Raw genomic sequence first — 26,434 nt, forward strand, 5'->3', positions numbered from 1 at the left:
CAATAATATAGTAGTCGTGAGTGCTTCTTGCTGTGAGTACTGAGCGCTGCAGCTTCCATGGCTATCACGTAGTGTGTGTGTGTAGCTTACTCTAATCCAACAAAAGTGAACTAGAAATACAATTTATAAAGAGTGTCTAGTTAAGTGGAAAGATTGTGCAGAAGAGAGTTTAACATGGGAGCGATCTCCCCGAAACAGATTCCCCAACTTTAGGATTGCCCCTTCCAATGAAATTTTCGAGGACAAAATTTTTTCTGAAGGGGGAAGGATTATGACATATCCTATAGTTGATTGGTCACCACGCTCGCACTCGGAGCTTAGAGGTCGTGACCTAGGTGAGAGCCGCCTCTTATTTATGGTAAGGGTCAAGATGTCCAGGTGTCATAAAAAAAGGACTGTACCATGCAGATTGGCGGCGCCCTCACGGGGTCCACGAGATAGGGGAGCGGCAGTAGCTCCGAGGCGGGTGTGCCTGTTTGTGTTTATGTTTCTTGTATCGAACCATGCTTTGCTAGAGCTTGCTTCGCCAAAGCTTCACACTCCAACTTGTTATAGATAGAGAATGAAGGTGAGAGATTGGTACCACGATGGGTTCTCCACCAACCCTCGTAGGGGCCTCTGTAATGGAATTAGCCTTTTAACTTGAGTTGGAGCGGAAAGTAAATAACATATTGAGCATTTCCTTGAGTATTCTTTAGTGTGTAGATGTATAGTGAGAAAGAAAGTGCTTGGATAGAGAAAGCAACACTTAACACATTACTTCATTAACATGGCATGATCAATACTTGTAAAAGAGAGTGAGAGTTTAGAGAAATTGACACCAATAGAGGACCGGGTTAGTTGGAGCCGGTCCCCCCTCTGTCACCAGCGTGTGACTACTATCTGTCCTTTTTGTTGATTTCTTTCTTATTATCTATTTACTTTCACTTTTTGGAAACATCCCTCGGGAAATCTAACTGCCCTGCATTGCATAGCTAGTGTGGAACTGTCCAGAGGGAGTCCAGGCCTGAGGGCAAGAGAGCACTAAGGTTGGACAAGGACTATGGTTAGCCAAGTGGGGTCATTGACTAGCCAAAGTGGAACCCTTTGCTACAGAGGCTACATTTCAGTTATGGATGTGGCCGCAGTGTACAAAGAGGGTCGGATGACCTAGACAGATACAATGGCAGCATCTCCTAAAATTTAGGGAACTGCTATTTTGGGACCTGAAAATGTGTTGACGTCATTACCTCCGGAATGACAAAGGGAACATTTTCTTGGTCTGCCGTGAAGTCAACTGGGCAACCGGTTGGGAGATTTTTAGGCGGCAACCCCGAAACGGGAAAATGCTTGTAAATGTGCACATTCTGGTGCACTTGCCTCATGCAACAAGAAGTGGCGCTGAATTTAGGAGTGGGAGAGCCTCATTTTCAGTTTTGTCACAGGTTAAGAGCTATGGAGTGCTTGCTTTCCCTCTTATGCACAGTGTGGTGCCAGGAGTGATGCCCTGCACGCTACGCACTGCCCTCTCTCTCCCCTTTGTCAGTATGTTATGCCCCTCTAGTGGGCTCTTCATTTGACCAATGTACAGTTGTGTGGGTTCATGCGCGATTGCCGAGGCAAGAGCCTCTTGCACAGGTACTGGATTAGCTAGCGGCTAATCCCCCCGCAGGTACAGGTGAATTCGGAGAGGTTTCACGCCAGAAATCTCGTCCGATTCAAAGGGCAAGTAGCCCCACAGGTGCAAGAGCTCGAGGACTTGCTACGGATGCGACCGGCACGCGAAACGGAGCCCGAAACAGTAAATTACAGCCTGCTGTGTATTTTTGCAGGTTTAGGGTTTTGGCCCTAAACGGACCCTAATACCCCCAGGAGGTTCGGGGACGCAAGGGGACCGCTGTACAGGTGATCTGGCGCATTTTCAGGGCTGAAAACAGAGAATTCAGCGTGCTGCAGATTCTCGCCAGGTTTTGCAAAGTGCCCGTATGCCAAAGTCAATGCGTGGGAATACTGTCTGTGAAGGGTCCTAGTACAGTTATGTTGCCGAAATCAGGCCGGATCAGTTGAAATTCAGCCAAGTTTGTGCGGGGCAGCTTGTAGGGATCCACATCATTTATTCCCTCTTTTAAACAATAAAGAAATACCGAAAGGGGCGCCTAAGTTAGGGGCCAATCTGGTGTCGGTCTTCTCATACAGGTGCATTCTAGCATCTGTATCCCATTCCCCTCTCTTGTGTCACTATAGCGCAGGTATAATAGACGACTAATAATGGGTGAAAGCTAAATCAAGATTTGAAGTAAAGTCTACCGCCCTTTTTGGATTGAACAGGCCGGTTTCATGGTTCCATCGACGGGATTAAATCACTTTTTCCCTTAGAAGTGAGCCTTGCTCAGATTGGGCTTGAAGACACAGGGGATCATAGACCAGACACAGGGAATTGCAATTATGGCTGACAGACCAGATGATGTGACTGAAGAGGTTTCCTCTTCACAGGGTCAACAGACACATGAAGTGGGTGAGTCCTCAAGACCACCACAGACAGATGATGATATATTCAGGACCCAGTTGGCTACTGCTGTGGCTATGTTCACACAAGTAATGCAGAATCCAAGGTTTTTAGCCTTTCTGCAGCCTCCTGTTCGGTCTCAGCAAGTTGGGTCACTGGATCATATTCAAAAGCCTGTTAAGGCTCGAGCACAGGTGATTCATACTGCACAGTCAATGGAAACACCTATACACTTGACGGAGAACATGCAGTCTCCACAACCTGTGCCTAAGGTGCAAGAACAGGTGGCTGAGATGCCAGTCTTTCAAGTTGTACCAGTTCAGCCCGCCACCTTCCAGCAGCCTATAGCTGGTTCTAATGGGCGGGGAAGCAACCTACAGGCTATGCAACAGGTCTTCCCACCACCTTCAGTACACCCTGGCTATTTTGGAGGTGGATCGGAATTCCAGAGCATGGCTGGTCATGCACCTGGAAATCAGTTTTACACACCAGGAACAGTGTTTGGGGGTGCTCAAACGATGATGCCTAACCCCATGTATAGTGTCATGGGTATGCAACCAGGGTTTCAGAGCACTCAGGGCCAATTTGGGATGCCACAAGCAAATTTTGGTATGGCCAAGGAACACAGATGAACCCTAATAGTGTTCCTATGTTTTAGTCACTTCCATATGACAATTTAACGCCGCTGGAGAGGCCAACTCCGTACAAAGAAGGTGGCAAAGGTGTGTCATTCACGACCTTTACAGGGTTTGATGACAGGAAGAAGGCTCTATCATTCCTCCAACAGTTTGACAAGGCCTATGCAGGGGGAAACTTTACAGAGGCTTCAAAGGTCCGCAAGGCAGCCACTTTCTTGACAGGGAATGCGGGACAATGGTGGACAACTTTATTGCTTCAAGGGCAAGCTTCGTCCACATGGATTTACTTCAAGCAGATTTTTGCAGCAGCATGGTTATCTGATGACTTTGAAGCAGATGTCATGACAGAATGGCACCAGCTAAATGCTGCCACTTGCAGAAATATGGATGATTACAATCGGAAGTTTTGGAAAGCTCTACTTCCAGTAACTTCCTATAGGTTTGTGCCATTGACAGAACATATTGAAAAATACTGTTGTGGCCTACCTAAAGGATTGAGAAAGTACTGTACGAAGACAAAAGTCACTACTTTGACGCAGCTCATCGAGGTAGCAAACACTGGCAATGGTTTGCTCAAGGGAGAAGATTGTGAATTTAACACTGGCGTCAAGGCAGGATCACGCAAGAAAAATTCAGCCAAGAAGCAAGAAGCACGTTCCCAATGAGGCTCCTAAAGGGACTCAGGAGTCGGCCAACGTAGGGAAAGATAAAACTACGGCTGAATCAGAAAAAGGACCAACGAAGAAATGTAAAAGACGTTTTCCTCGCAAGTCAGAAGAGCAAAAGAAGGTCCTGAGGACAGAGAACAAATGCTTTATATGTGAGCAGCCTGGCCACATTGCTTACAATTGTCCTACAAAGAAAAGGCCAGCTGATTCTGAAGACAAAGAGGACAGGAAAGGAAAGAAGCCCATGGTTGGTCTAGTGCCAGATATGGTGGGCGACAAGCCAAATTCAGATGCAAGTGAGCTTTGCAGAGCATGGGGAAAGGTCAGGGATCAAACAGTGCTTATCTTCTTTGATCCAGGTGCCAAAGCCAACTTCATTTCCCCAGAATTGGCTTCAAAGTTGGGAATCAGACCTGAAGAGATGGGGTATATAGCAGAGGCAGGTTTGGCATGTCCTGGCCATACAGAGGCTGTGACACCCATCATTGGAAAGTTGCGTCTACATATCGAGTCCTATGTAGATGCTGAAGAATTTTACATCATGCCACTGGACGGATGTGATGTGTTGTTAGGTATTCCTTGGTTATTTCGTGTACAGGGAATCATGGATGCCTACAACAAAAAGATCACTGTAAAGAGCAGGGGAAAGACTCACATTCTGGATGTAAAGCTTAAAGGGGAGTCTATTCCTACTGTATCAGCTTCTGCTATTACTTTTGTAATGAAAAAGCATCTTTCTGCGTACTTGGTTTTTGCATGTGAAGTGTCAGATTGTGATGAATCAAATTTATCTGTGCTAGATAAAGAAAGGTCAATGTTTTTACAACAGTATAGTGACTGTTTCTCCGATTCATTACCGTCTCAATTACCGCCAGAGAGACCTGAGGACCATGCGATAGATTTGGTTCCAGGCAGTAGCCCACCAAATAAGCTTCAGTACAGGGTTAGTGCGGCTCAGCAAAAAGAGATAATGGGCCAAGTACAGGAGCTGTTAGAAAAGGGGCTGATTCAGCCCAGTTCATCTCCATTCTGTTCTCCAGTGTTGTTGGTGCAGAAAAAGGATGGCTCATGGCGTATGTGCATAGACTACCGTGCACTGAACAAGAATACCATCAAGAATAGGTTCCCTATACCTAGAATTGATGATATTATGGACAAATTAGAAGGAGCAGCTATGTTTAGCAGGATAGATCTAAAGAGTGGGTACCATCAGATCCGCATTAGATCAGAGGATGTGCACAAGACTGCTTTTAGAACAACGTTTGGCCTTTACGAATTTTTAGTGATGCCCTTTGGTCTTACAAATGCTCTTGCTACGTTCAATAGGATGATGGACAGAATTTTCCGTCCACACCAGTAGTTTGTTGGTACATTCTTTGATGACATGATAGTCTACTCAAAGAATGAAGAGGAGCATAGGCATCACTTGGCCATTGTGTTCAGAGAGCTACGCAGTCATAGGTTGCTCATCAATGCAAAGAAAACTAAGTTTTTTCTGGAAGAGATTCACTTTCTGGGACACATTGTCTCCAAGGATGGTGTCAGAATGGATCCTGCCAAAGTTGAAGCGATCAAGTCATGGCCAGATTTGAAGATGGTGCACGATGTCCGAAGTTTCTTGGGATTATGCTCCCATTACATAAGGTTTATCCGAAATTTCGCTGAGATTGCTTCACCTTTACATGCTCTTCAAAAGAAGGCAGTCACTTTTAGATGGACACAGAAAGAGATTTCAGCTTTTAATCTCTTAAAGGAAAAGATGACTTCAGATCCAGTCATTGTGTTGCCAGATCTTAGGAAGTCATTTGTGGTCCAGTGTGATGCCTGCGGTAGTAGCATTGGTGCAGTGCTAATGCAGGATGGCAGGGTAGTAGCCTATGAGAGCAGAACTTTGCAAGGGCCAGAGATGACCATGCAGGTCTATGAGAAAGAGTTACTGGCTGTGATTCATGCGCTCTTAAGTGGAAACACTACCTGCTAGGTGCAGACTTTGTTGTCCAAATGGACCATCAGACCTTGCGATACTTCTTGACACAGATAAAGTTATCTGAGAAGCATATGTGATCGGCAAATATCTTGTCCATGTTCCATTTTCAGATTGTGCATGTGGAAGGCAAGAAGAACGTTGTGGCTGATGCCTTATCAAGGAAGCCACAAATTTCAGTTGTGTCAATTCCTTATCATCATGAACTTGATGATATGAGAGAACAGTATGCAAATGATGAAGATTTTGCAAGGGTCTTCGAGCAGCTAATGGATGGACAACGTCATGAACACTATCTTCTTAAAGACGGGTTCATGATGATGCATGGCAGATTGTGTGTCACAAAGCCATTGCGACGCAAAGTTATTGAAGAGAGTCATGTCCCACCGTATGCAGGGCATCGTGGTATTGATGCTACAGTTAAAGCGGTTGAGACATTCTTCTACTGGCCTACATTGAGAAGAGATGTGGATGCCTTTGTGCGAGAATGCCTAATATGCCAAAAGGTCAAGTTTGACAGGCAAAAGGCACCAGGGTTATTGCAACCACTACCTATTCAAGATAAACAATGGGAAAGTATTGCTATGGATTTTATCTTTGATCTTCTGAGAACGCAGACAGGAAACAATGGTATTTGGACCATTATTTGTAGATTCAGCAAACAGGCTCATTTTATTCCTGTGAGGAAGAAGATAAAGCCAGATCAGATGGCACGCTTGTTTATGAGCAATATTTTCAAGTATCATGGCATGCCACAGTCGATTGTTAGCGACCATGATCCACGCATGACAAGTTTGTTCTGGAGAGGCTTGTTTGAGAATATGGGCACCACGCTCAAATTCTCTTCGTCATTTCATCCTCAAACAGATGGGCAGTTAGAAGAGGCAAATTCTACTGTCCTAGATCTGCTGAAGTGCTATGTGTCAGAGCATAAAGGAAAGTGGGAGCAGTATTTGCCATTGGTGGAGTATGCATACAATAATACAGTGCATTCATCAACTGGCAAGGCACCTTTTGAGATAGTTGAAGGTGGCAAGAAAGTTCCTCCCATCCTGCATACAAAGGACAAGATATTTGAAGCAGATAAGTATGTTCAGGACATGGATGAAATGTACAAGAAGGTCAAAGTGGCCTTAGAAAGGACTCAGGCAAAGCAAAAGAAAGCAGCTGATCGTCACCGTCGTGAAGTGGTATATTCACTTGGTGATTGGGTGCTTTTACGCTTTGAAAAGGCAAGGTTAAAGAAGATGAAGGGCAAGGAAAGACTGTTTTCAAAGCTCAGCATGCGTTACTATGGGCCTTTTCAAGTATGCCACATAATCAGTGATGTTGCATATAGGCTGAAATTGCCTGACAGTTGGAAGATTCACAATGCGTTTCATGTGAGTCTTCTCAAATCCTATGTGGGTGATGTGCCAGAAGATATGCCAGCTGAAGATCAGCCGGAAGTCGAGAAACTTGACAAGATCTTGGTCCCTGAACAGATTTTGGCACATATAGAAAGAAAAGTGAAAGGCAAGGTTGCTAGGCGTTACTTGGTAAAGTTCAGAAACTATCCACCAATGGATGCTAAGTGGATGGAAGAAGGTGAACTTGCAGAGTCACCAACTGTGCTATCACTTTACCTTGAAGCCTTCGATTTGCAACCTACCTTGACCCCTTGAGTTTCACAGCTACATGGATTGTCATTGTGACAATGGCTTCTGAAACAAATGATGTACATGGTATTTAAAGTGAGCTCAAATCAAATACCTGTTACATGAATGTTAGAGCTGTACAGATTGTCAGTTTGGCAATTGCTCTTATGGAATGTCCAAAAATTTTGGTTAGTGCTATAGAAGTGAGTATTTCTTGTCAGTTTGTCAAGGATACAGTGATTGCTTCTATTGAATAGTACATGTGTAACTGCATTCTTAAACTGTCGGTTTGGGTATGCTCGAAAGTGTTACGGGATCCAACGTGTACTATAAGACAGTGGCAAAATGTGCAGCTACCATTTTGTCATTGGAAAGTTAGTGACTCAAAGCAATGGCACAGTGCGAAGCTACCACTATGTCATTGGGACAGGGTTCACACGCAGGCAATACATGAGTCGACGAGGTGTTGAATACACCAGGGTTGACAATGAGCATGTATGTGTCGTATATGTGTCGACAGGTGTTGAATACATCAGTGTTGACAGTAAGCATGTACGACATAGATACAAACGAGGACGTTTGAGATTTCAAGAGGGGGGTATGTCACCAGCGTGTGACTACTATCTAACCTTTTTGTTGATTTCTTTCTTATTATCTATTTACTTTCACGTTTTGGAAACACCCCTCGGGAAATCTAACTGCCCTGCATTGCATAGCTAGTGTGGAACTGTCCAGAGGGAGTCCAGGCCTGAGGGCAAGAGAGCACTAAGGTTGGACAAGGACTATGGTTAGCCAAGTGGGGTCATTGACTAGCCAAAGTGGAATCCTTTGCTACAGAGGCTACATTTCAGTTCTGGATGTGGCCGCAGTGTACAAAGAGGGTCGGATGACCTAGACAGATACAACGGCAGCATCTCCTAAAATTTAGGGAACTGCTATTTTGGGACGTGAAAATGTGTTGACGTCATTACTCCGGAATGACAAAGGGAACATTTTCTTGGTCTGCCGTGAAGTCAATTGGGCAACCGGTTGGGAGATTTTTAGGCGGCAACCCTGAAACGGGAAAATGCTTGTAAATGTGCACATTCTGGTGCACTTGCCTCATGCAACAAGAAGTGGCGCTGAATTTAGGAGTGGGAGAGCCTCATTTTCAGTTTTGTCACAGGTTAAGAGCTATGGAGTGCTTGCTTTCCCTCTTATGCACAGTGCGGTGCCAGGAGTGATGCCTTGCACGCTACGCACTGCCCTCTCTCTCCCCTTTGGCAGTATGTTATGCCCCTCTAGTGGGCTCTTCATTTGACCAATGTACGGTTGTGTGGGTTCATGCGCGATTGCCGAGGCAAGAGCCTCTTGCACAGGTACTGGATTAGCTAGCGGCTAATCCCCCCGCAGGTACAGGTGAATTCGGAGAGGTTTCACGCCAGAAATCTCGTCCGATTCAAAGGGCAAGTAGCCCCACAGGTGCAGGAGCTCGAGGACTTGCTACGGATGCGACCGGCACGCGAAACGGAGCCCGAAACAGTAAATTACAGCCTGCTGTGTATTTTTGCAGGTTTAGGGTTTTGGCCCTAAATGGACTCTAATACCCCCAGGAGGTTCGGGGACGCAAGGGGACCGCTGTACAGGTGATCTGGCGCATTTTCAGGGCTGAAAACAGAGAATTCAGCGTGCTGCAGATTCTCGCCAGGTTTTGCAAAGTGCCCGTATGCGTCGGGAAAGTCAGTCAATGCGTGGGAATACTGTCTGTGAAGGGTCCTAGTACAGTTATGCTGCCGAAATCAGGCCGGAACAGTTGAAATTCAGCCAAGTTTGTGCGGGGCAGCTTGTAGGGATCCACAACATTTATTCCCTCTTTTAAACAATAAAGAAATACCGAAAGGGGCGCCTTAGTTAGGGGCCAATCTGGTGTCGGTCTTCTCATACAGGTGCATTCTAGCATCTGTATCCCATTCCCCTCTCTTGTGTCACTATAGCGCAGGTATAATAGACGACTAATAATGGGTGAAAGCTAAATCAAGGTTTGAAGTAAAGTCTACCGCCCTTTTTGGATTGAACAGGCCGGTCTCACCCTCCAATAGGCATTTGTATTATAGATTCTTCCATCACGGAAGACTTGTTTACAATACAACTGTTTGTATTCCTTGAGACCTTCTTGACTAGATGAAGATGGTAAGCTTCACTCACCAAGCATTAGCATAACTACAACAATAAACATGATCAGCATGAACTTGGAAAATGTCCAGCCTCAATCCCAAGACCTCAAACACCATGAAAGGTGAGGAGAGCTAGCAGGGAGTGAGGAAGAAGAGAGAAGTAGAAGTAGCTCTACTAGAAAGAAATAACCCCTTGCACATAATCACTCATAGCTCTTGTAGCATAACTTAGCATAGAGTTAATGGAGATTAGAGAGATTGATAAGCAAGCATAAGCATTCTCTTGTGTGGATTTGTATATATAGCCAAGAGCTTGTGGTAGTAGGCACTCAACTTCTCAGGCTTGGAGAAGGAGATGGAATCCTTGCTTCACCAGAGTGTGTGAAGGGAAGAATGAAGGAGAGAGAGCTCGTGGGAGGCTCAAATGAGAGAGAGAGAGAGCTAGCTAGGTTGACCCCCTTTCCTAGGGTTCCTTTGAAGCTGATTGGGCCATGTAGCCCTCTAGCCAATGAGAGCTGGGCTCCCTTTGGGGCAAGGTGTGTAGCCTCTTGACAAGTGTCCTTTCCCTTTGTGAGGCTAAGCTAGCACCCCCTTTGCTTAAGCACAGCCCCTGCTTAAGCACAACCCCTACTTGCTTGAGTAGTGTGTCTCTACACTTGACAAGTGGCCCCTTTCTTTTCATAAGGGTATGGGTCCTTGGTGAGGTGCTCACTTACTATCTACCTCCCCCCTTTGTAGGGCTCGCCCCCTCTTTAGTAGCAAGTACTTTGAACTTGGTAAGCAGGCAGTCCCCCCTGCTTAAGCACAGCCCTAGCTTAAGCAAGTTGCCCCTTTGCCTGCTTGGACTTTAGTGACTAAAGAGTAAAATTTTAAAGACTATGTCTTAAAGCTTTTAACACTTACCTTTGGAGGCTTTAATGAAGACAACCCTAAGGTCTTTTGCTCCATTGGTTAACCTTTCTCTTTGATAGACCTTTTCTCATTTGGGCGTCTTTACCATTGGCCCCGTGCTTAAATAGATCTATAAGCACATCTATATCTTAACCCTTGTTCCCGTTTATTCTCCCAGATTAAATGATCAGTTTAATATGAGAAAATCGTTTGGGTTGGTCAGTTATTAGATTTTATGACATTACCTCTCTCTTGAAATCATAGTCGTCCTCGACTATGAGGTAGAGGAGATAAAGCCTTAGTCATTAGTCAATTTTACTTGGCGGGTAGAGGATCCCTTTTTACCCTACTACATCTTTCCAAGATGGATGACTAATCCATTTGGTGCTTGGGAGACGTAGCTGCCGCAAGCATGTCTGCTCTTTAGTCCATTTCATTCTCCTAAAGTAGAGTGACAAATTCTACTTGGTGTTTGAGAGACGTCGTCATCACAAACATGATTCTAAGCATGCATACTAGTTAATTTTGTGCACAATTAAAAAGAGGACTAGTCTTATAAGACAAAAACATGAGTCATTTAAAAGAAATTTGTACATTTGCTTACTCTAATGTAGCATTGTAAGCATTGACAAGGTTCATACCATAGTTACCCGGAACGCGGAACGGGAATGGCAACGGGATCCCCGCGGAACGGGGGAACGGCTAGGGGTCCGGAACGGGAACGTCGCGGAACGGGAGGTATAAAAAACACCCAAATAGTGCAATTTTTAGCTCCTTGTGTTAAAATACAAGGAGTATTAGAGTGCTTTGACTCTAATACTCACAAAAAATTCGTTTTGAAGACCATTCAACCTTGCTATGACTAGATGATGTGAGAGAGAGAGAGAGAGAGAGAGAGAGGGAAAGGAAGAGAGCTTGAAGGCTTGAAGCCTTGAGCCTTGAGAGAGTGAGTCTTGAGAGGGAGAGATCTTGAGAGTGAGAGGGAGAGAGCTTGAGCCTTGAGGATTAGCTTGTGAAGAGAAAGGGGGAGGGGGGTGCATTTTATAAGTCCTTGAGGCCTTGCACACTTTCAAACAAAGCCCAAACATTTACTTCAATTTTTTCAATTTTTGCTAAATTTGTTTGTAGCCGTTGGCCGTTCCAGGGGCATTCCGGAACGGTCCAGGGGCGTTTCGGAACGTTCCGGAACGGCCGTTACGGTTTGCATTGGCCACCCGGAACGTCAGACATTCCGGGACGTTCCGGAACGTTCGGGAAGGGAACTGCCCCCCGGAACGCTGGAACGGGGGCTAGGGGGCGTTCCCCGGTAACTATGGTTCATACTATCCTTAAGCTGTATTCCTTGCATCCATCTAGCATCTTCAAAAGGATAATTTTTGAACTTAATAAGATACCGTCGGATAATCTTACCATGTCGAAGTGCCTTATCTTCATGCCGAAGGACAGCTTCGGGTTGTAGCACCTCTTCTTGGTCTTCAACTTTGGGAGGGTCTTCAATAATTGGTTCGGTTGGTGGCTCTCCTTTGTAGGGCTTAAGTAGGCTTACATGTAAGGCATTGTGTATGAGCCAATGGTTGGGCAATTTGAGTTGATAAGCCGTCTCATTGATGGGCTTCAAAATTTGGAAAGGACCATAGTATCTTTTTGCTAGTTTAGCATAATACTTTTGATGGCCCGTAGGATTTTTGCCCGTCGTTTGCCTTAATCGAGCCTTAGGAAACTTGAGTAAGACCCAATCATTTTCTTTGAACATTAAGGCTCTTCTGTGCTTATCAGTAGCAGCTTTTTGCCTTTGTTGAGAAATGGATATAGCCTCCTTAATCTTTTGAAAAGATTCTTGTAGGTTACGGCTATACTCATCGGCGGCGAAGATCTTCCCATGTACTTTGAGTAGCAAGGGACTTTTAGGTCTTCCCTCAATGATCTCAAAAGGTGCTTTTCCTGTAGAAGTATGTACAGTATTATTGTAGGCATACTCTACAAGAGGTAAGTACTTTTCCCATTGTGAGCGTTGATCTACTTCTGTAACATAAGTCTTTAGTAGATCGAGTATCGTAAGATTGGCTATCTCACTTTGGCCGTCCGTTTGTGGGTGATAGGCCGAAGAGAAATTCAATCTCGTTCCTAGATTTTCAAAGAGACCTTTCCAAAAATTACTGGTCATTCTAGGATCTCTATCTGACACGATGGATGTGGGTAATCCATGGTGCTTGAAAATCTGAGATATGAAGAGAGTTGCCATTTGACAGGAATAAAATGTGCTTGCTTGCTAAACCTGTCAACTATTGTCCATATTCCTGTATTCCCATGGATAGACTTGGGTAATCCAAAGATGAAATCCATGGATATACTCTCCCATGGTGAATTTGGAATAGGCAGTGGTTGGAGTAATCCAGGTTGCTTCCCTCTATCATACTTGGTCTCTTGGCATACTACACATTTTGAAACATACTCTTGTATGTCCACTTTCATGGTAGGCCAATAGAAGTACGTTTCTACTCCTCGGAGAGTAGGTTGAATACCTCTATGCCACGCGTATGGAGGAGCATGGGATTCATACATAACTTTCTCTCGAAGGGAATGGGTAACACATAGCCTATTGCCGTGGAGAAGATAACAATTCTGCAAGGTGAATGGTTCCTCTTTCTTTCCCAAAGCAAGGGCTGACATTATGTCTCTAAAGTCAGGGTCAGTAGCATACTCATCTATCATAGTGGATAGATCATTGTGAGTAGCTATAGACACCGCATTAACTTTGGGTCGTTGTGAAAGTGCATCGGCCACTTGATTGTGCTTACCAGCTATGTGAGCAATATGGAAATTAAATTGCGAAAGAAAATTTGTCCACCTCATTTGTTTGTCGGTAAGCTTGGTTTGCGTCATGAAATACTTGAGACGTTGGTGGTCGGTTCGTAGGATAAATGGAGTCCCCAATAGGGAGTGCTTCCATGTGTCTAGGGCATGTAGAACAGCTAAAAGCTCTTTCTCATAAATGCCCAAGACTCGTTCATCAATATTGAGCCTTCGGCTCTCATATGCTATGGCATGCCCTTCTTGAAGTAAAACAGCTCCAAGGCAATCACCACAAGCATCACATTGGACCTCAAATGGCTTTGAGAGATCCGGAAGCACGAGGACTAGTTGGGAAGTAAGCTTCTCTTTGAGATTTTCAAAAGCATTTTGCTCCTTAGCAGTCCATACAAACTTAACGTTCTTCTTAGTTAAGTCGTGTAGTGGTCCTGCTACTTGAGAGAATTTTGCTATGAAGCGTCTATAGTATGCACACATACCAACAAAGCTTCTTAGCTCATGTAGATTTCTTGGGTTAGGCCATGCTTTTATTACCTCTAACTTTGATGGATCCATTTGGATACCATCTTTAGAGATAATATGACATAGGTATTGAATCTCTTGAAGGAAGAATTCGCTTTTCTTTTGGTTGAGAAAAAGCTTGTTCTCCCTCAATGCTTGAAAAATCACTTCGAGATGTTGCTTATGTTCCTCCAAAGACTTGGAGTAGATGATGATATCATCAAAGAACACTCCAGTGAATTTGCGGTATGGTCTAAAAAATTTCTCCATCAAACGATTGAACGTAGCTGGTGCATTAGTCAAGCCAAAAGGCATGACTAGACCAAACGTTGTGCGAAAAGCGGTCTTTAAGATATCTTCATCCACTATCCTTATTTGATGATAGCCACTCTTAAGGTCAATCCTACTGAAGTAGGTAGAGCCTTGTAGCTTATCAAACAGATCTTCTACCCGAGGTACGGGAAATCTGTTTTTGATAGTGATATGGTTTAGTGCTCGATAGTCCACACACATACGGTATGTACCATCTTTCTTTTGTACTAAAAGGATTGGAGAACAAAAGGGAGAGGAACTAGGCCTCACCATCCCTTTGTCTACCAGCTCTTGTACTTGCCTCATGATCTCCTCTTGTTGAGCTTGTGAGACTCGATAAGGAGGCTTGTTAGGTGGTGAGCTTCCAGGAAGGAGCTCAATGCGATGATCATCATCCCCTCGTTTTGGAGGTAAGTCCATAGGGATATCATCGATGAACACATCTTGGAATCCTTTTAGAAAATTAAACAAGTCTAACTCTTCTTGATTCCTACCATTTACATTTTATGAAACATTAGTATCTTTTAGAGACTCTTTGACAAAAATCATGTACGCAGAAACTGAGCTCTTCATTGACTTATCAAAAGCAAGAGGATTTACAAGTGGAATAGTGCGACCACGCTCACTAGCATCTATATACATGTTCTTCCCCTGTAGGTGAAGTAGATTTTCCTTTCAGGGAACTTCATGTTGGCAGCCATGCGATCAAACCATGGTGCCCCTAGGATAACATCCTCATGTTGGAGAGGAGAGATGAAGAAATCTTCTTTGTCGACATAGCTTTGGACATGAAGCCTCAACTTCCCAATCAGGGGAGTAACGGAGGCTTGTTGTCCCTTGAAAGCTGCATGAGCCACTACTATATCTCCCATCTCAAAAGCTTGAATGCCCAACTTGGTGGCCAACTCCATTGATATGAAGTTGAGAGTAGAGCCAGGGTCAAACAAGATGAAGGCATCATGCTCTCTTACCTTTCCCCAAGCATAGGAAAGTAATGATCCTTTGCAATGAGCATCCTCTTTTGGAGCTTCGATGGTGGAAGCCCTTGGAGTCTCATTGCGAGTATTCTTCTTGGGGCAAGAACGATAGCCATGTCCTTGCTCCCCACACTTGAAACACTTATGGTCCTTGCGAAAAGCTTCAAGCTCTTCAGGAGAGAGTTTGTTTTTACCTTTGTAAACTCCCTTCTCCTTGGACCGATAGTTGTTGTTGTTGGAATTGACTTGGGAAGTATTTTGAACATTGGTTTTCTCCTTTGCATCATTTTTGTCTTTGTTTTCCATGGGCTTGACATTACGTCTAGCCCCTTGATGGAAATTGATGCGTGAAGCAACCATGGTGTGATGGATTATTTCGCTAATAGTACCAGGCCGTTGAGAGTTGATGTATTCGGCCATCTCTTCAGGTAATCCCGCACAAAATTGCTGCCTTTGCTCGGCAAAGTCTATCTTTTGAAAGACAGTAGCCTTGAGATGTAAATCCCAAAACTTGTCTACATATTTGTGGATAGACTCATGGGAGAGGAGCTTCAAGCTGCGCCATTCGGTAAGCACTTTGTCCTTTGCATCGCTTGCAAGGAATTGCTTCATGATGGAAACTCGTAGAGTTTTCCATGTCTTTGGGGCTTCACCATTGCCACGAAGGCTAGCCCACCATTGACGAGCTGATTTTTGGAAGTGCATAGCTACATGGCGTAGCTTGGAGGACTCTGTGAAGCCCTCATCTCCAAAGGCCGCATCAAATTGTTGGATGAAGGCCAACACTTCGTCGGTAGTACCGAAGGTGCCATCATAGGCGAGAAAAGAGATACTCTTTCCTCCCTCCTTGAACTTCTTTAGCTTTTGTGACCTTCGCCATGCAGGAAATGATTTGCGATGTCCTTCCCTCTTGTATTCTCTAGGAGAATAACCATAACTTTCGTCAGAAGAGGAGGAAGGTGAAGAAGAAGGAGAAGAGGGTGACCTCTTCCTAACCCTTTTCTTCCTTTGTTTCCTCTCTTGCCCTTCAGAGTGATGAGGAGAAGGAGTATGTGTTGATCTTTTCCTCTTGGGAGGAGTGGGCGATCGTTTAGACCGCCGTCTTCGTGGAGCCACATCTTCAGAGGAACTTAAACTTTCATTGCTTTCTTGCTCTTTGGATTCCTCCTCTCTAATGGGAGAGAGTCTTCTTTTGGGGGTCTCTTCAAGAGGCCTCCTAAGCTCTCTCTCCTCTTGGAGAGGAAGGGAAATTCCATAAGCACGAAGTTGTTGAGTAACTTCGGCTTGCAAAGCAGGGTTGCCCATAGCTTGCTGTAACCTACTGACGAGATAATTCACAAACATGGGAGCGCACCTTCATGTGCAAAATCAAAGCTATCAATGTTCATTCTACTCTCTTGATTATTGTCAGCCATGTTAACAAAATTTATGTATGTACTTAGCGTATGCTTTGGCAATTCAAAACCTTAGTTGCCACTCCTCTTAGCCTTTGAAAATTGGCTCTTAAGTATCTACACCCACGACTCGAAGAGGTTAATTATAGAGAGTAGAGGAGTAGGTCTAACATAGCAGAGTTGCCAAGGGCTAGCTCCTTTCGGACTTCTTATGGCTCAATAATGGTAAAGCCGTAGGCAAGTCTAAAAAGACTCCATTATTAAGTCCAAAGCTCCCGGGGTGTGCACCATCCCCCACATAGTGGGCTCAACAACGATAATAGATCTTAGTTCCACTTACCCTAATATAATTAACAACATCAACCATTTATAGGCTACTTAAGGACCTCTCTTCTTAAGCAAGAAAAGAGAAATCAAATGCTTTGATACCAATGTAATGGAATTAGCCTTTTAACTTGAGTTGGAGCGGAAAGTAGATAACATATTGAGCATTTCCTTGAGTATTCTTTAGTGTGTAGATGTATAGTGAGAAAGAAAGTGCTTGGATAGAGAAAGCAACACTTAACACATTACTTCATTAACATGGCATGATCAATACTTGTAAAAGAGAGTGAGAGTTTAGAGAAATTGACACCAATAGAGGACCGGATTAGTTGGAGCCTGTCCCCCCTCCAACAGGCATTTGTATTATAGATTCTTCCATCACGGAAGACTTGTTTACAATCAAACTGTTTGTGTTCCTTGAGACCTTCTTGATGAGATGAAGATGGTAAGCTTCACTCACCAAGCATTAGCATAACTACAACAATAAACATGATTAGCATGAACTTGGAAAATGCCCAGCCTCAATCCCAAGACCTCAAACACCATGAAAGGTGAGGAGAGCTAGCAGGGAATGAGGAAAAAGAGAGAAGTAGAAGTAGCTCTACTAGAAAGAAATAACCCCTTGCACATAATCACTCATAGCTCTTGTAGCATAACTTAGCATAGAGTTAATGGAGATTAGAGAGATTGATAAGCAAGCATAAGCATTCTCTTGTGTGGATTTGCATCCATAGCCAAGAGCTTGTGGTAGTAGGCACTCAACTTCTCAGGCTTGGAGAAGGAGATGGAATCCTTGCTTCACTAGAGTGTGTGAAGGGAAGAATGAAGGAGAGAGAGCTCGTGGGAGGCTCAAATGAGAGAGAGAGAGAGAGAGCTAGCTAGGTCGACTCCCTTTCCTAGGGTTCCTTTGAAGCTGATTGGGCCATGTAGCCCTCTAGCCAATGAGAGCTGGGCTCCCTTTGGGGCAAGGTGTGTAGCCTCTTGACAAGTGTCCTTTCCCTTTGTGAGGCTAAGCTAGCACCCCCTTTGCTTAAGCATAGCCCCTGCTTAAGCACAACCCCTACTTGCTTGAGTAGTGTGTCTCTACACTTGACAAGTGGCCCCTTTCTTTTCATAAGGGTATGGGTCCTTGGTGAGGTGCTCACTTACTATCTACCTCCCCCCTTTGTAGGGCTCGCCCCCTCTTTAGTAGCAAGTACTTTGAACTTGGTAAGCAGGCAGTCCCCCCTGCTTAAGCACAGCCCTAGCTTAAGCAAGCTGCCCCCTTGCCTGCTTGGACTTTAGTGACTAAAGAGTAAAATTTTAAAGACTATGTTTTAAAGCTTTTAACACTTACCTTTGGAGGCTTTAATGAAGACAACCCTAAGGTCTTTTGCTCCATTGGTTAACCTTTCTCTTTGATAGACCTTTTCTCATTTGGGCCCCTTTACCATTGGCCCCGTGCTTAAATAGATCTATAAGCACATCTATATCTTAACCCTTGTTCCCGTTTATTCTCCCACATTAAATGATCAGTTTAATATGAGAAAATCATTTGGGTTGGTCAGATATTAGATTTTATGACAGGCCTCTCACCTGGTTAGTGGAGTCGATTTGCTTCATAATTGGACAATTGATTGTGTGGTCTCTACCTTGATGATAACTCATTGGATGTACCTCCAACCGTTAGTTGACTTGGCAACCCACTGTCCATTCTCTCGGATGTCCAAACTGCTCCAATGAGAGATCTCTTAGGCTCATGGAAATGAAGATGTTGGGCTTGGATCCAATGTTTACTTGGCTGAAAGTAGCCTCTAATTGGCTGAAATGGATTAAGGGCTACTATTCGGCTACTTTGGAGTGCCACTGGATTAGATTGATGTGCTGAAAAGAACCATTACGTTTCTCAATAATATCTGTAAAAAATTTGAAACACAAGGAATCTCCTCCTGTTGGGGGTTTCTATGAAGGCCTATTGGTGGCTGGATACCAGAATTGTCAGATCCGAGAGTCCAAATCTGGCAGCAGGAATGCTGACACACCAGGGATGGGAGAGGTGTGGAAGCAGATTGGGGTACCAAATACGGGCTGTTGTTTCTTCTGCTAAAACGTGAAGGTACTCTAGGTACCCTCATTTATTTTGTCTTTATATTCCCCAGACATTGTACTAGAGTCACACATGGATGTAACCTTTTGGTCGTATAGGTCATTTTGGCCTTTTGAAGACGTTAATATAACATTTAATTTTTCTCTCTCTCTCTGGCCACAGATATGTGAGCTTAGACCCATTGTATTAACAAAAGGTAAAATGCCAGTTACAAAATATAGCCGTAGCCAGCAGGCCTCTTCTCTTCTTCCCCCCCCCCCCCCCCCCCCCCCCCCCCCCGCCCCCTTCTTCCCCTTCTCCTTTCATGAGCAACCTGGCTGTGCGTCCTGAGTCCTGACAACTTCATTTCTTCTTTCTCTCTTCTACGGGGTGTTTTGATTCTCGTTCTTTTGTTTGTGCAAGTTATTGCTTTTATTGCTGGCGAGTTTTCCCTTTCGTGCGTGCTCTGTGTGTGAGTGGTTGTGTGTTTTGGTTGCTTTGCTTGGCTGCCTGTTCTGCTATATGTTTAATTTTGTTTCTGCTCAATTCCTCTGTTTGGTGGTCTTGTTGGAAGTGCTGGATGGTTGTGATGTGTGTGGTGGGATGAAACCGGCCTGTAGCCTCACTAAAGTGCAGTAACTTTTATGACACAGAGTACCTTCATGAATAAACCACTTCACAACAGTTTACGACTTGGTAGCTAGAATGCTCCCAAGAAAATAGTGACACCCTATTGGCCCCAAAGGTTGGTGCCCCTTTCGGTATTTCTTTATTCGAGTTAAACTTGGAGAAAAACCTGTAATTTTCTACGACTCTAGCCCAATTTCGGCAGCATAACGACAATAGAAGGCTGATACAAACAAAATCCCCATGTAATAGGTGACTTTCCATGCGCATTAGAGCACTTTTACAAACCTGGCGAGAAAATACAGCATGCTGAATTCTCTGTTTTTAGCCTCTAAAATGCACTAGAACACCTGTTTGGCAGTTCCCTAGCTTCCACGAAGCTCCTGGGACCTTTAGGCATCAAAAAGGGTCAAAACCCTAAATCTGCAAGAAATTACAGCAAGCTGTAATTCTCTGTTTTGGGCTCGGTCTTGTGTGCCGAACGCACTTGTAGGTAGCCCTTGAGTCACTGCACTTGTAGGGTTATTTGATTTAAACGAGATTTCTTGTGTGAAATCTCTCTAAATTAACCTGTACATGCTTGGGATCAGCAATTAGCTAATCTGGTACCTGTGCAAGAGGCTCTTGCCTTGGCAATCGAGTATAATTTCCCACCACTGTACATACAGATGAAAAGCCCTCGAGTTGGGCATCACGATTCTGTATTCAAAAGGGGAGAGAGGCGCACGAGAGCCGAATCATCGTGCTACATAAGATAAGAGGGGAAGACAAGCTTTCCATTAAAGGTGTGAACCTACACCCACTACTCACACACACTGTAGGTACACAATGAGTTGAAAATCAGCCCCTAGCAGTCCCAATCGATTTGGGCGCCCCCTCCTTGCCGAGGTGTTTTGTAGATGGCTCCAGAGCTGCCAAGTGTCCACTTTGCTCATTTGGTCTAAATTCCTAGTACCCACTAAATTATGAAGTCTTGCTGAGGGACCTAAATGACTTTAACTGAGCCTAGCCACCCTTTTACTAGTCAGATTTCAATGCCGATTTTCCCAACCATCTTGTCGCTGTTTTGCCTTCACTTCTGCGGGTGAACTCTCGGCCGTCGTCCGCTTCACACTAGCCATGCAATGTCCGGGCATTTGTGATTTTAAAAAGAGGGTCCCAAAAATCTAATAAAAATCAAGGGAAGGAAACCAATGAAGGAGAATATTGTTTGTCACAGTCTCGTGACATGGGAGGTGGCTGGTTTGTACTATGGTCTTGTCCTTTTGGGTTGAAGATTTTTATTTAAGTTTTGTGACTCCTTTTCTCTTGAGTTCCTCGGTCCACTTGTGACTTGTCTTGCGGTTATAAAGATGCTTTTGCAAGCTGGGATCTTTTGGCGCTATTTCTTCTCTGTTTTCAAGACCTTCAATATCGTCTGTGCTTCTTGATGCGGATGGTTGTACAACATTTTACTGCCTTGGTGGTGTGTGCCTCTGACAGGTCAGGGAAGTTACAAAGCATGATGCCTTGGCAGTGTTGTATCGCCTAGGTCTGTACTTTGTAGGAGACAAAATATCAAAAACTACTTAAATAATTCGAAAGAATGTCTATGTCCTTAGGACGCTGTCTTCATTAATGTGCTCATGCTAGTTACTGTTGTGCTTGCACTTAGGAATATTCCCACGACAATGCTCTGGATAAATTTTAACACATCCAGAATACCCGCCTGTTGAACTCCACTGTGGATTCAAAATTATTTTGATGATTCTGATGTGAACAAAAATAAGTGTTATGTTTCTAAAGGCTAGCTACAAAAGAAGAGCCAAAATAGTTACACCCTTTACTGGTCACTGATGACATTAACGGGCATGTCGTAGTATCTAGTCAATACTATGCATGATGGAGCTATGCTTATACTGTTTTGTGCCAAGGATTACCACGAGTCTGCAACGTGTAGTTTCCTTTGAAGGTGAATTAGATTTTTCCAATGGATTTGATGTCTCAACTCTCAGGAGTCAGAGGAATGTGAGGTGGTGGTGATATTTGGGTCTGTACTATGCTTGATGGTTTTGTACGTTACCACCATAATATTATAGCTTGCACCATCTTTAAGGTGAGTCTGAATGTGCTCCTGCATTCAATTTGTTCATCTCTATCCATGTTAGTGAAAGTATGGATTTAATATGTTGAGTTTTTTTTAGCTTGCTATATGGAAAAAAATGATGGGGTCCCTTGATATTGCGGTGCAGTTGCTTTTTTGACTAAATGCATTTCTCACAGCAAAGATGGGCTTCACATTTTGCAGCATCAGTCAGATTGCACAGACGTGGGCTTGAAAGCACCTGACAATGAATGGAAGCCCCTCTTTATGAAGGATTTATCAAAGCTATGGAAAAGAGAAAAACTGAACTTACCTTGGAGTGAAGGGGACTATGGCCCTTCAAACACTCTGCTGGTGGATGATACTCCTTATAAAGCCGTCCTGAATCCTGTAAGAGTCTTACTGTTGGTTTATTGTTTATTGTGTAGAATGGTGCTAATTCAGTCACTTTGACCTACACAGCCAAATACTGCAATATTTCCTCGTACTTACACTGCTCGAGAACATGGAGATGATTTCTTAGGTCAGAACCCCTTGTTTCTTTCATAGGAGATTGATATTTTGTCAAGGTTGTACTTTGAGAAAAAGTCTTGGTAATCTTTTGACTTGATCTTTCTGCAGGTGGCCCTCTGCGAAGCTACTTAGAAGGTATTCGCAATGCAGCAAGTGTGCAGACATATGTTGAAAATAATCCGTTTGGAGAACCGAGTATTACTCCTGAGAGCCCGTTGTGGAGCCATGTAAGCAAGGTCTTGCTCAAGGTTCAAAGTGTCTTGAACAAAGTGAGTGATGAAATTGCTCCAGTCTTGCCAGTTGAAGCTGTTAGTAATGATATGTTTGGTAGAGGCAGACGCAAGAGGTGGAGGCACAGAAAATGGAATGACTATTCGGGTCCTCTGCAGCTAACGAATGATGATGCTCGGCTGTTTAATGATTTTCCTTCTGAGGCAGTAGAGCTGCAATCTAGTGAGAACAGTACGGGGCTGTCTAAGGAGTTTCATGATTCAGCTGTGGTGGAGCAAGCTTACAAGCCAGGCCAGAGTAGAAATGAGAGGGATGTATTTTTAGGTCTTCAGAAGGCAGATGAAGAGCAGTCCAAGGATGAACAGCCTAGGCTTGAAAGGTTACACATGGACTCCGATAAGAAGGATGGAGACAGAAAAATGAACAGAGAAACAGGCTCTTCTCTGCAGCAGGAAGTTCGAGGAGCTTTTGAGGGTGCTGCGGAGGGGCCTCAAGATAGTGTGGGGCTGTCTGAGTTTCATGATTCAGCTGTGGTGGAGCAAGCTTACAAACCAGGCCAGAGTGGAAATGAGAGTGATGTATATTCAGGGCTTCAAAAGGCAGATGAAGATCAGTGTAAAGATGAACAGCCTAGGCTTGAAAGTTTACACACAGACTCTGGTAAGAAGGATGGAGATGGCAAAAGGAACAGAAAATTAAGTTCAATTCTGCAGCAAGAAGTTCGAGGAGCTTTTGAGGGTGCTGCGGAGGGGCCTATTGAAAGAGGACATTGCGAGGAGCAGGATGATGAGATTGATGGTCCTGGAAATGAAAATGGACAAAAGGGATGTGGTGACTCTGGTTTCAATCCATCAAAGTCTGACTGCATGCAGGTAGAGGATAACGGTGAATGCCTCGATGAAAAGCAGGAGTTGATTATACGAAGGGACAATAGCTTTGCATGCACATCCAACATTAACGAGGGATTGCACGACAATTTGTTTCATTCTGACTGCAGTAGGGATGGGTACGGAAGGTTTCAAGGAGAGCCTATTGCTTCTTACAATAAGAAAAGATATCACAGCAGAGACAGCATTGGTCATCACCACAATCGGAAGCGACAAAGAGGGTGCTATTCAAATGGCAGCGAACGTGACCGTGATTGTGGTAATTACTGGGATGGAGAAAGGTGTTATCAGGATAGGAGCAGGGATAGCATGAGTCGTGGCAAGGATCAGAAGAGAGGAGGGCGCCATCATGGAGTCACAACTAGTATGTCTGGTCAAAGAAGACATATAAACAACATTCGACGCACTACTCATGAAGCAGATCAGGGTTATGTAAACAGAGACACTTCATTCAATCGGTATGCCAGACGTTCTCAGCAAAGACATGACAATATTCGAGTAAACAATCCTGTGGAAGATCATTGGGGCAATACCAGCGCCCTGCGGAAGGCAGTGATTGACAGCAACTTTTCTTCTCAGCCTTACAAAAGCAATGGTATTCTTGGTCAAGTTCCAGGTGGGTTCCGATCAAGCCACCAAGGGCATAATGGGTTTGAGCCAAGGGCAGTTTACAAGAGTTCCAATGCTTGTCCAGGGAGAATGGAGGATAGGAATTCGCAGGGATGGCTCCGGGACATGGCAGAGAATCGTCCTCAAAGAACGGAAGATAGGAATCCGCGAGGGTGGCACCTTGACTCAGGAAAGAATCATTCACAAAGAACGGAAGACTGGAATGTGCAACAGTGGCACCGTGACTCGGCAGAGAATCGCACACGCACACAAAAAACAGAAGATTGGCATCTGGAAGGGTGGCCCCTTGATTTGGCAAAGAGAGACAGTGGAGATCTAAGCAAGCCTTACAGAAGCTCGAAAGCCTATAGCCAGTCGCACAGTGGAGCTCCAAGGTGGCCATCTCAGAAGAGCAATGGAGCTTCATTAGAGTGGCATCACAGTAATGGTGATGGACAGAGAAAAGAAAGGGGCTTCTACAGGAGTAGGCAAAGTTAGTCGTTAACTTTTCCACTTTTCCTTTGTATACCATTGCTGGCATTGGCCTTATTTTTGTCAAGCATTTTATATTGTACATCAAATTATATATTGGTACTGGCTTCACTCATATGTTGTGTTATGTTGTGTTCGTTCCAAACTCTTACATATTGAAAGGCCCTTTTTTGTAAGGGCAGATAAACTTGTCGGTATGCATTCCGACGCCAAATTGGTTCTTATGGTTTAGAGTGTCTATAGGTGGAAATATGTGATTTGCTATGTCCTTTTTGGCCTACATAAGGCCTTAGTAGACGATGGAACTCTTTGGAGCAATTGATATCTTATGTATTTCTTTACATTGACATGGCATGCTATCTATGACATTAGTCATCACAAAGGAGTATCTGTACAGAATTCTCAGATGGCATGTGTTTTGAGGAAGAAAAGTAGAAGAGGACATTTAATGTCACAGGAATACTCCCAAGAGATCTTAGAGACCTATTTGATGAGGCTTGGACCTCTTGCGTAAGAGGGAAATGGGATAACCAATCTACTGCACTTGGAATTTTTTGCGTTTTCCTACACACACGCCCGCGCACGAGAAGTAAACTTTATATTATTCTTTTCAAATTATGGTACTTTTGGTCAATAATGCAAGAAAAATGTAAGAAAAAAAATCTGTTAAGAATACCTGAATTATTTGATCAGTTGAATATAACTATTATTGATTTGAATACCAGATCATCATATATTTATTCAATCAAATACTATGTTATCAAGACATCCGTTTGATTCCACACACACACCTCTCATTTATGGAGAGACATGGGTACACCTCCTTGCTGTTTTCCTATCATGTTCCTCATCTCTTGACAATAAGGATAGCGTTGCTTTGGATGTGAAAATTGGGCTGATGGGCCTAGTATGGTCTTCTTTTTTGAAATTTGGGTCTTCCTATGCTAGCCAAACCTAGCCTCTGATGTTAGATGAGAGATCCTTCTCGTATACACAGTCCCAATGAAAAGAAAGCGTAGTTAAACGTAGCATTTCAACACAAATTGGCAGACTTAGAGTTTCCATTGGGACTTGTGTGGCATGATCATACTGTAAATATAGTTCCTCAAGAAGTCTAGTCAATTGTCATAGTATTGTGAGGGATCCCTATTTGTTTGACTTTCTTTTTATACCAATTATCTATGTAAGTAGTTGTTGATTTGTAAATGTTTCACATGTCACCTCCATGAATCTAAAAGTGATATATCTATTTCCTTCAATTCAATGGCTAAAGTTGGCCAAAAGGTCATTTGCCTAAAAAAAGAGTGCCATGTAATGGTGAAATTTAGCATGAATCACATCCTTGTGATGGTCGATGACTAGTTGACAAGAGCATTTGATCCCTCTCACAAAGATCTCACCAACCTCACATCACATGGAGAGAGTTGACATCAACTAGGGAAGCTCTAATAGTTGAGTTACAATAGGTTACACGGCCTCATGTCTGCAAAACAAGTGCACCAAAGTGCTCTGAGAGCTTACTTCTACATGCACGACACATGGCCTTAATTGTACGAGGGAATGCAAAGCTAACGAGGATGATGTTATTAGCTTCGATCTTAACAAAAAGCAAGGCTTGTACTTGGTCAGTCATAGAGCCTCCCATAACAGCTGATGTTGGCATAGACACAACCAAAATATAATGACTTGTAGCAAGTGTTGGTGCCGCATCAACTCGTGGCAAACCACTTTTGGCCTTGCTTGACAAGGAGAAGGTCCAATTTACAAAGAAGACTCTCCTTGGAAGTGGAAGCTTTGCCTCAATAAGCATGGTCAATTCTATTCAAGAACTTTATACAAGAAACTTACATGGCCAAGCAGATAATCATGGTAAGGGTAGGTGGTGCAGTCATTACTTGCTAGTCTTTATGTTACACATGTCAAGATGGACTAACATGTCAAAGATTTACTCATGCCTAGATTGAGTTATAGCCAATACATCTAGAGTGTGCACAATATGACACTTCACCTATAGGGATGTACAAGCCAAGTGCACATTGTAATTGCTCTCATATTTGATGTTAATCATAGTTTTGAAGTTATTTCCAAATCTATAATTTATGCATTTTTGGTGGTATGAGATACCGAACATGTATTGATTGATTTGTTGCAG

The 26,434-nt window shown here is 43.8% G+C and overlaps 1 protein-coding gene across 7 annotated transcripts in view; it reads left to right on the forward strand.

Moving 5' to 3' along the window:
- Nucleotides 1–24,604, forward strand: part of LOC147418296 (uncharacterized) — a 60,348-nt gene extending 35,744 nt beyond the window's left edge. For all 7 annotated transcript variants that reach the window (XM_086507480.1, XM_086507482.1, XM_086507478.1 and 4 more), the window contains 3 exons: nt 21,755–21,940; nt 22,013–22,073; nt 22,172–24,604. In XM_086507480.1, the coding sequence (XP_086363606.1) occupies nt 21,755–21,940; nt 22,013–22,073; nt 22,172–24,288 (2,364 nt within the window). In that variant the 3' untranslated portion in view covers nt 24,289–24,604. The remainder of the gene's footprint in view (nt 1–21,754; nt 21,941–22,012; nt 22,074–22,171) is intronic.
- Nucleotides 24,605–26,434: the final 1,830 nt, after the last annotated feature.

This window comes from Adiantum capillus-veneris, chromosome 30 (genome assembly GCF_014529385.1).
Source record: "Adiantum capillus-veneris isolate H3 chromosome 30, ASM1452938v2, whole genome shotgun sequence".
In the NCBI taxonomy this organism is placed as follows: domain Eukaryota; kingdom Viridiplantae; phylum Streptophyta; class Polypodiopsida; order Polypodiales; family Pteridaceae; genus Adiantum; species Adiantum capillus-veneris.